The sequence below is a fragment of the Toxorhynchites rutilus genome, chromosome 3 (genome assembly GCF_029784135.1).
Source record: "Toxorhynchites rutilus septentrionalis strain SRP chromosome 3, ASM2978413v1, whole genome shotgun sequence".
Lineage (NCBI taxonomy): Eukaryota > Metazoa > Arthropoda > Insecta > Diptera > Culicidae > Toxorhynchites > Toxorhynchites rutilus.
In genome coordinates this window covers 109,556,585-109,567,370 of record NC_073746.1, presented here as the reverse complement: position 1 = coordinate 109,567,370, position 10,786 = coordinate 109,556,585, and the positions used below count along the sequence as shown (strand labels likewise).

The following is a 10,786-nucleotide window of genomic DNA, read 5'->3' as shown; positions in this document are numbered from 1 at the left end:
TTGGATGACAACGTTGTTCAAGATCAGGCGTTGAAGAACTTGGTTGGGGGATGTGGTTTACTGACTCCCTCCCTGGATGGGGAGTTGCTGTGATTGGTTCGTTGCTGATATTCCCGTGTCGATGACATGCGGGGGTTTCCAAAAATGTTGTACATTTGTACCATACTCTAGGAATTCCCTGAACTCGATTTCTCTGGGCCACGTGGAAGGGTCCATAGCTTTGGCTTTCAGATCTTGACTGACGCCTATCTTGAAAGAGACGAAGGTCAAAGTTGACAATGGCCGACCCTTTGGAACTAGCGGCTTAGCAATAACATCATAACATCATCCGTCGATAAGCACTCCTTAACTAGTTGTTGGACATCTGCTTGCTTGACATCTGGGAATATTTTGGAGAGATACACCCAAAATTTGTCATCAGCTCTCGATCCTAATCTCAAAAGCGTATTGTTTACGGACTGACCGGTACCGCGGAAAACTTTCGATGGTTGTTCTTGTGACGGCAATATGTCTTCATCACGACCTCTTTTCGATGTTGATCGATTACCAAAATTAAAGTTGAAATGACGAGGTAAAGGCGACGAGACAGCAGGGGTCAGCTTATTGAAACCACCTTGGATCTCTTGCTTGAGTTCTGCAATCAAACTCTCCTTAATATCCGTCTTCAGATCATCAACAAGTTTCTGGTACACGTCTTTTACCTCCTTAGCAGCAGCATTGATCGATACCACTTTTCCATAGGCAAAACGATCCAACACTCTATGTTTTTCAAATACCTGGGTGTATATTTTTATTCTAAGAGTACCTGGGGGAGACACATTGCGTATTTGAAACAGAAATGCCAGCAAAGAATCAATTTTCTCCAAACAATTACCGGAACATGGTGGGGTGCCCATCCAGGAGACCTCATTCAGTTGTACAAAACGATATTATCAGTGTTAGAATATGGCAGTTTCTGCTTCCGATCAGCTGCCAGGATTCATATTCTCAAGCTGGAGAGGATACAATATCGTTGCTTGCGTATAGCCATGGGGTGTTTGCATTCGACACATACGATGAGTCTCGAAGTTTTGGCAGGAGTACCCCCGCTTACTCTTCGGTTCACAGAATTATCCTACAGATTTCTCATCCGTTGCAAGATCATGAATCCATTGGTAATTGATAACTTCGAAAATCTACTCCAACTGACTCCTCAGTCAAGTTTTATGTCTTTATACCATGAGTACCTTACTCACGACGTGCACCCTTCACCAGGCATCTCCAACCAAGTTTGCTTCCCATACTTCTGCCATTCCTCTGTCATTTTTTATCTGTCCATGCGACAAAAAAATCCATGGAATCCCAGATCACCTACGCTCCGATTCTATTCCGCCGATATTTTCGGCAGAATATGGGAAAGTTAGATCTGATAAAATGTTCTTTACTGACGGTTCATTCATAAACGGGTCCACTGGCTTCGGCATCTTCAATGAAAATTCCAGTGCCTCTTTCAAACTCAAAGATCCTTATTCCGTGTATGTCGCTGAACTGGGTGCGATATATTACGCATTAGGGATCATTGAAACATTGCCCATCGACCACTATTTTATTTTTTCAGACAGTCTCAGCTCAATAGAGGCAATCCGCTCAATGAAAGTTGATAAACGCTCATCTTATTTCCTAACAAGAATAAGACAACTATTGAGTGTTTTGGTCGAAAAATTATTCAAGATTACCTTGGCATGGGTTCCCTCTCATTGCTCGATTCCGGGGAATGAGAAAGCGAACTCGCTAGCTAAGGTGGGCGCTTTAGAAGGCACACTTTTTGAAAGGCAAATTGCTTATAATGAATTTTTCCACATTCCTCGTCAGTATACGCTCGTAAGTTGGCAGCGCATGTGAAGTGGTGATGAGTTCGGTCGTTGGTTACACACGATTATCCCTAAGGTCTCGACGAGTGCATGGTTCAAGGGATTGAATGTAGGTCGTGATATCATTCGCGTGATATCTCGGCTTATGTCCAATCACTACAACCTAAACGTGCATCTCTATCGCATTGGGCTCGCAGCAAACAATCTTTGTGATTGTGGCGATGGCTACCACGACATCGAGCATGTTGTCTGGTCGTGTATCCGGTTCCATGCTGCTCGCTCTCAGCTCTCTAGAGCACTGAGAGCACAAGGCAGACAATCGGATATCCCCGTCCGGGATATCTTAGGTAGCCGGGATCCTGATCTTCTGCTTCATCTATACCTGTTCCTCAGAAACGCCGATGTCAACGTTTAATGATGTTTCCTTCGTTGTGTCCCCGTTTCATATCCCTCCTATCCGATCGATAAACTTTTACTTAGTCGCGGCAATACATACACGCACTCTTTACAGATACACGGGCCGAAGGTTGTGCAGTCCACTGATTATTCAACAAGAGCCAAAGGTTGTACCGCTCATGACAACTCTACACGAGCAGATGATTGCGCCGGCTAGTGACCATTCTATCCTGGATTCCTCGAATCGAGAAAGACGCACCACGCTAGATATGAGGTACAGACAAGGGGGGCGTTGCTGATTAATGGTCAGCTGCATCCCAATAGGAAGTATCCCGTGTCGGGCACACGTACAGAGCATCGAAGACTGCGACATACCAATTATAAGAACACTTGTAATACTAACCTCGAGTCAACCGCGAGTAATCGGTTACATATTACTAACATAGTCTAAGCAAACATTGTCAAAATATTGAACTCCCGGCCCCGTTAGGCTGACGCCATATGAGCCTTAATAAAATATATATTTTGGATAAAAAAAAAAATCTAGCTAATTGGACAGACCTGTTAATTTGGACTTTTGGCACAAATACTTGGACAAATAATTGGACTCCAATTACAGATCACAATTGATCTAATGCGACACTATTAATGATTAGAGGCAACTGACTATAGTATGTTAGATTTTTTCATCTAAACACCAGCTCAATTATAACGATGTGTTAATTATCAATGAGCTAAGTAGTTTCGTTGCTGCTTGAATTAAAAAAAATGTAGCATAAATATACTTAAATAAACAAATCATTTTAGTCACTTTTTTATGGTATATTTATTTTTCCGTCACTATCATCCGCGCTGCACCTAACAATATATTAGTAAACTTATCCTGCAATAATTCTCTCCGCTTGCATCTCGACCGAAAACCGACACAAAACTCGAAGCACAGAATGCCCAAACACGACACTTTTCATACCTCAAGATATGCACATAGCCATGACAGGTTGTCCTTTACTTGTTGGTCGGCGAACCTTTGCAATGTTCAGTTTCGTCCGCAGTCATCAGCAACAAGATCCATGGGACAAATAGCAATGGATGTGCGAACGACGACACCCACTTCCCGCGCACACAGCAGGAAGGAACTCCGAAGAAAAGACATACAAATATTCCATCTAAATCACGAAATATTTCCTCCTATAACCTCATGGCTGATTCACGCAGTCAATATCCTTCCAAAAACCATCTCCGGTAGCAGGTAGTCCTGTGGCCGCAAAACGTTTTCCGTCGATTCCATCCTCCAATTTCACGTTGTCATCATTCGGCTTCAGATCGCTATAAATAATATTGTCAGCGTTACAATTGAATCTGCTATTTGATAAGTGTATTTACTTGCCACTCTTTCCTCAAAACGTTCATTGGGTGATTGTTTCCTTATATATATATATATATATATATATATATATATATATATATATATATATATATATATATATATATATATATATATATATATATATATATATATATATATATATATATATATATATATATATATATATATATATATATATATATATATATATATATATATATATATATATATATATATATATATATATATATATATATATTCCTATAAGTTCTAGCACTAAATAAAACCTACACTCTTCATGAAACCGGATACAAACGAAGAATGTGAAAATGACTGGGGAGCAAACAAAAGTAAACATTAGAAACAATATCGGAAATTGCCATTATATACTCACTTCAATCACAATTATATTTCTACTTCCTACAAAATCCGCTTCTCTGACCGTCCATGTTTGCTTTCTCCGCGCGAATAAACTCGACAGAACAAAATAAAAATCAACGAGATCGTGCTTGCTTCCACCGAAGAAATGGCTGTAATGCAAATGGCCGCATCGCATTGCAACTTGTTTATAATCAACGTATTGTGTTTTGTTTATAAACAGAACACAGTAAACTTTCAAGATGGCTGCAGAGCGGTTTTAGCAGATTGGCCCACCTAGTAGTAATACTTCTATACATCTTGAACTTAGTTTCAAAAACGAATTCGCCGAATTCGCTATAAATGAATCTTCAGTGCTTCAATTACTGGATGTGTCGCTGATACACATCATTTGTGCACCCCTTGTTTCAGCAATTCATCTGTCAGTGTGTACCACGATTCGATTAATCGAAGAAACCGACAACAAAAATAATCATTACAATTCGAAACCAAAGAAAATTTATTCACGACCTACAGAATAAATTTAATTAGAACGTAATGAGTGATAATACGCCATCGCAAAGTGCTTTGTCGCTCGAAGCGCAGGCCGCTCGTCGTGAAGCTAGGAGAAAACGTATTCTAGAAAACTCGAACAATCGTCTAAGCAAAATTGCCGGAAGAGAACTCAATGAACCACCCGCAGGTATGTCCTGATGTCGCATTCCATTACCTGAAATTTAACATTCCTTTTTTGATTCAACAGAACAAACTTCGGTGCCACCTCCAGATATTATATATCCGGATCCGGAGGACGAGCGTGATGTATATCAGCAGCTTCCACAGATGAGCCCTGTTGATCATGCGAACTTCACAACACCGAATGGTGATATATTTTCACTTCTCAACACACTGAGTCAGGCACAATCGAACGGACGACTGCCGGGAGGAGAAGGACAGCGACACGAAGAAGCACCTGTGCCGGAAACTAGAGCAGCCAAATTCATCCGTACAAAAATTCATATAGCCGTGACAGCAATCATAGTATATCTCTTATTCGCCAACGATCAGCAGCATCTGATCGGGGGAAATGTTTTCATTTTGCTGCTGGGATGGGAGGTTATTGAGGTTTTTCTGTTGAAAACATATGAACCGAAAGCTTCCTTCCTGGACGTGGTGTTCCTCCTGGGAGGCATATCCAAGAAGTACTCGCAGATGATCGTCAAGTTCACCCAGACAATCAACAAAGTGCTTAAAGACGTAGCATTCTTTGTGTTTTTCTTCGTGCTGTCCCATCTGGTGTGGAGCCGTTTGGTGCTGGGCATAGAGTTGGGATATGTACTGGGCTACGAAAGGTTGGAGTCGTCTTAGAGAATGTTTGCCCTGGCATTGGAGGACAAACGGTGAGTCATCTATCTGTCATCTATCATTTAGCGACTAACTCATTTGAATGAATTGTGAATAATTTATTGGTCATGGTAAATCAGCATTTATTGTTTCGTTCAAGACGCCCTAATTTGTTTTACCCAAACTCGTCGACGAATGATCCCACTTTGGAAGGAACAATACAAGCAGAACCATCCTGTACACTGCGGAATAAAGGGACAAGCAGGAACAACAAAATTAGACACATAAGTTTATCTGAAATAAGCTAAACATGCCTAATGCTGCTAATTAAAACTACATTTATTTCTTGATAGAACTCACGTCGTCGAAACCGTGTTTTATTATTGACTAGCTGACCCGGCAAACTCCGTCCAGCCCAAAATTTATTTTTCCAGGGTGGCCGAAAGACGGGAATCGGGAATCAACATCCATCGGGTTGAGGTTGCGTTACTTACTGTATATTAGGCGGCTCGCACACCGGAGAAATAAGCAACTAGCAAACAGCAATACGTTATATGCAACAGGCAACATATTTTATTGTATTTCGCATACCAAAGCAATAAAAACGCCTGACACTTGATAAACGAAACTATCCAAATTATGGGCTATATGTTGCTAGCGACACGGCACGTCGTGTTTCTAGCGATATATGTTGCTCTACAAAGGCGACAGCGATATCGTATTGCGTCGGTGTGCGAAATCAACAAAAATGTAATGGAAAAACCCATTGGCGATAATATTGCCTATTGCATGTTACTAATTGCTAGTTGCTTATTGCTTCGGTGTGCGAGCCGCCTTAGGCGGCTCGCACACCGGAGCAATAAGCAACTAGCAACTGTTAACATGCAATACGCAATATTATCGCCAATGGATTATTCCATTTAATTTTTGTTGATCTCGCACACCGACGCAATACGATATTGCTGTCGCCTTTACAGAGCAACACATGTCGCTAGCAACAAAGCGTGTCGGTTGAAGAGCAACTTATCGCCCATATTTTGACAAGTTTCGTACATTAGCCGATTGTTTGCATAATGTCAGGGGTTTTTATTGCTCTGGTATGCGAAGAACAACAAAATATGTTGCCTGTTGTATATTGCGTATTGCAGTTTGCTAGTTGCTTATTGCTGCGGTGTGCGAGCCGCCTTAGAGATAGGAAGTGGCATATAGCGAATTCGTTTTTGTTCAGTTTCAACCTCAGTGTCGCACTGGTTCGCCCCGAAAGCTGTTAGTTTCGCACTGAGATGTTTCACGGGTTGGCACTCGGGTTCACCAATACAACTATACCGAACTGTCAAGTTCCGAGTATATTTTGGAAAATCTAAAAATAAAAACTATGAAGATGAAAAACCTGCTGCTTTTGCTTTTGTATTATTGGAATCGTAATCCAATTCGGATTCTGATTTTGAAAGTATATTCGAGCAGACGGCATTAAGCTACGTGTGCTTTCATTGGGAGGCGAAAATAATGATGGATATTCAGGTGGAATAAACCTGCTTTCAAAATCAAAATTATGAATGAAAATTTACTTTAACGTATCGAATATTTATTTCATGTGATGAAATAAGAGGTTTTTTTCGATATCACAGAAACATATTGAACGAAAACTGTGGCTAATGATGATTTTATATTATAATAGTAATTATTTGTGGAAAAACCAGGAAATTCATCGACAAATGGTTAAGTAAGTGTCAGAACTACATGTTTTAAGTAATAAAACAATATGAAGTGAAAACATTCATTCAAACTTTTATATTTTTACACTGCACTTGGCCCTGCTGATCTGATAGAGAATAATTTACCTCCCAAGCATTAATATCGCCATTAGACGTCGACACTGTACATTTAAGTGCGATTCACATACAACGTCACGTTACGTCAGCTATTCTACCATGCAATTATTATGAACACATTCACATACACCGGCAACGTAACGACCCGTCAGCATACGTTCAACGAAAACGACCGGCAGGATTTGTACACTGGAGAAATAGTTTAGTAAAAGCAGCTACCAAATCTTTAGTAGCCAAAACATTGGTAAAATATACATATTTTTTGTAAATATTACCAAAATCGCGTAAAAGTGGTGTCAGACGCAATGAACGTTCTTACCAAGGATTCGTATATGTTACTTCATACCATTAGTAACCTTGTTTGTTTTGTCATACCTAACAGCTGTGAAGCGCGCACTTTGCAATTGCCATTTCTCTTTTGGAGACGAAGATAGATATTCGGAGGTGAGCATTTTGTTGATGTTATGTTTCATTACATGTATACATATTAAATATTATTAACATATGTTTTTCCTTTGTTCATGGTGACACGAGAGAAAAAAATACGGATGAAACGCTGTGCTACCGACACTTTGTTAATCAGCTATCTCCGTCCCTAAATAATGCAAATCAGAGCGATGCAGCAGGAAGAGGAACGGAAACTTTTTCGAGTACTCGAGACTTTGGAAATGCATATGAAATTGATGTGGTTGAGGCTGCGATAGTAATTTTCCCCTTGTACGCTGCTCATAGAATAATTGATGTTATTAAGTACTGTTATTATTATTCACAATGATAATTTTTATATTGTAGAATAATTGATACTGTTTATAGAATAAGTTATATGTTATTAGTATAATGTATTCTAAGTATGTGGAGTTAAATGTAATCAAATACATTTTTTGAATTAAAAATAATTATTAAAAAATATTTTCATAATCCCTGATAGGTATTCATCACAAATGAGAAGCAACATTTTCACTGATATTCAACCAATGTTGGACCAACAAATCGCAGTTTGTTTGACATTTTTCCTACCATTTTTCTTTCGTAACATGTACCAATGATTAGTAGGGTAGAAAATGACTAGAGAATTGGTAGCATGTACCAAAAAATTCGTCATATTTACTAAATTTTCCTCTCAGTGTAGAAAAGAATAATTGACGGAGACGGACGGCTCGTTTGGTTTTTGTCTGGGTTTCTGTCACGGCTTTTGTTTTGATTTTGGTTGTACAGTAATTTACATCTAATTCGACATTTAGCTAATTGGACAGACCTGTGATGCAACACGTTTAATTAGATATTTTACCTCTAATTGTACATTTTTGTTAACATTGAGTTCGGGGCCCAAATTATAGCCCAACTTTGAAAGTCGCCACCTGTCGCAAATGTCCAATTACTGGTCAAAATTGCCTCCAATGCGACACTAAATGGTGCCTCGGCATGTCGCATTATAAGTAACATACTGTACTTTTTATGCCAACATATCTCTTAGGCCGTCTACACATTAGGCAACAGCAACCCGATCTATGTTGGCGATGTCAATCGCATCGCCAACTCAGCTCTGCACATTGAGACAACTCGAACGCGATGAATTTGTTAAGTTTTTATCCGTCATCATAAACTGCCTAATCGCTGGCAGAGATGCCATTTATTTAACTGCCGAAAAAATCATACGGAGAGCAAATTATGAAAAATTGGTTTGAAAAAAAATACATTACTTGGGATTTTTCTTGACACCAGGCAAAGAAAAAATAAATAAAAACTTAATTTCACAAATCATCGAATCAAATTGAATGCATACGCGGCTTCTTAAAACTACAATAGAATCAAAAGGGCACATTTGAATACAATTTACACTATAGCAGAAAAAAAATCTGCTTATCTGGCATTCCTGGATGTACTGTTTTCGAAGGTGTTTAATCTCATATATCAAACAATACCATTTTTATTTAAAAAATGTACCGTTGTGTTAATATTCCTTCGTGTGTACAATAGATTTCAGAATTTCTTTTGGGTTCTGCTTTTTTTCTAAATTCTAAATATTTCTAAAAAATGGATGTATATATTTATTTTTCGTTGGAGTAATACCACAAACCAGCAAACAATATTTACAAACATAAAAAAATCATTGAAATAAGAATACAGCCGAAAAGAATTATATAAAGAAAACAAAAATTTTCAACAATTCTTCTAAAGAATGATTTATGTATACACTAACGCTGAATATGAAAAATTCTCCTAGGGGTCACATATTCGCAGACCGCACCTTCGCACATGGTACAATCGAGAATCAGGGATGATAACGGTTTCCCGGGAAATCTGACCAGAATTATCCAATCTTAGGCTATCTGTTGGTATTTGTTGAATCATTATTATAACCGACGGCATCAAGCTAAAGGTGACATATTTACCTAACATACTTATTTCGGCTCGCTGATAACAACAGACAGCAACAATTGCTGTTAACTTGGAAAAAACACATCCAGCGGATTCTGTGCTTCTTGCTCAATCTCCAATATTATACGCATCCTTGACCAATTCAGCACTCTTCCCGGACGGTATATCAAGAGAACTTGCATATTGATGGCATTTCCTAACGTCAAACGAATATATATTATATATAAACTAAACCAAAGTAGCAAAATACTTACATCTCGTTCGTTCATAGAAACAGATGCGCCAATATTTTTTTTTTTATCTGTATTATAGTGACTTTCAACTCATTTGGCTGGTTCGTCACTTTTACTTCCATTTTTGGAAGAATGTCGGGAGTGAGTATTGAACTCGTGACCATTAGCGTGAGAGGCATGGATGTCACCACTACGCCAGATCGCCTCCACAACGCGCCAATATTGTAAACACTGTTTTGCATCACCACTGACAGATATTGAAATTCAATGAACGCAGAAATCAAAACGTCAACAGCAATTGAACGAAAAAGTTGTCGACACAAATCGCGCGCGACTCGACATGCTAGGTTGAATCGAAAAAGTTGGTCCGACCTAAGTTGCCAGTTGCCTAGTGTGTATGCTCTCATTTGATTACACATGCTCTCATCTTATTTGACATATTCGTTAAGTTGCTTTCCAACTTAGGTTGCCTAGTGTGTAGATGGCCTTAGTTCCAAATTTCGGAGTGAAAATCATTCGCGCCTAGCTGAGAGAAATAGTCTATATATTATTATTGTTGAATAAAGGTCGGACTATGGGGTTCAAGCATTTTAATTCAATGATTTTCATTGAATTTTTTAAAATTTAGGACTGATTCTAGGCATGCTGATTCGAAAGAGGGCATTGTAATTTAAAATTGTTGTAGATGGCGACACCATGAATAACATTAAATAAATCATTCGTTTGACATTTGAAGTGACGGGTTGGTGGAAGTATTGACTGCATGTGTGAATTGGTGGAGACGTTGACGGAACGTAGACGTTCTTCTCCGTAACGTTCTATGTGCATCGCACATTATCGTCGCGAATATAAACAAATCAGACTATATAACGCAAACCAACAAAACACCGCATTCGTGAAACTGAAAACGTTTTTGACGTAGGACTACGTATTTCATTTCTATACCGGGGTGTAAAATCAAAGTTTCGAAAACGAAAGCGTTACGCCGGAGACCGAGATTTTGAGCGTTAATAGCACCTAAACAACTGA

The 10,786-nt window shown here is 38.9% G+C and overlaps 1 protein-coding gene and 1 long non-coding RNA gene across 3 annotated transcripts; one reads left to right on the top strand and one right to left on the bottom strand.

Moving 5' to 3' along the window:
* Positions 1–4,378: 4,378 nt before the first annotated feature.
* Positions 4,379–5,683, top strand: LOC129776284 (uncharacterized). 2 transcript variants are annotated; one of them, XM_055781832.1, is made up of 3 exons: positions 4,379–4,672; positions 4,733–5,369; positions 5,474–5,683. In XM_055781832.1, the coding sequence occupies exons 1-2, from the start codon at positions 4,528–4,530 to the stop codon at positions 5,335–5,337; spliced, it is 750 nt and encodes a 249-aa protein (XP_055637807.1). In that variant the 5' UTR covers positions 4,379–4,527; the 3' UTR covers positions 5,338–5,369; positions 5,474–5,683. The 2 variants fall into 2 exon arrangements, with proteins under 2 accessions (XP_055637807.1, XP_055637808.1); XM_055781833.1 differs by having other exon boundaries at positions 5,454–5,683.
* A 3,656-nt stretch (positions 5,684–9,339) lies between these two features.
* Positions 9,340–9,933, bottom strand: LOC129778342 (uncharacterized). The gene is made up of 3 exons (XR_008743422.1): positions 9,779–9,933; positions 9,539–9,720; positions 9,340–9,475 (listed from the first exon to the last, which is right to left on the bottom strand). It is a non-coding gene; the product is annotated as an uncharacterized LOC129778342 (long non-coding RNA).
* Positions 9,934–10,786: the final 853 nt, after the last annotated feature.

Excerpts from the sequence above, each read along its gene's own strand:
- LOC129776284 (XM_055781832.1), top strand. The coding sequence starts at position 4,528 with ATGAGTGATAATACGCCATCGCAAAGTGCTTTGTCGCTCGAAGCGCAG. Across the intron at positions 4,673-4,732 it reads ACTCAATGAACCACCCGCAG|AACAAACTTCGGTGCCACCT; the intron begins GTATGTCCTGAT and ends TTGATTCAACAG.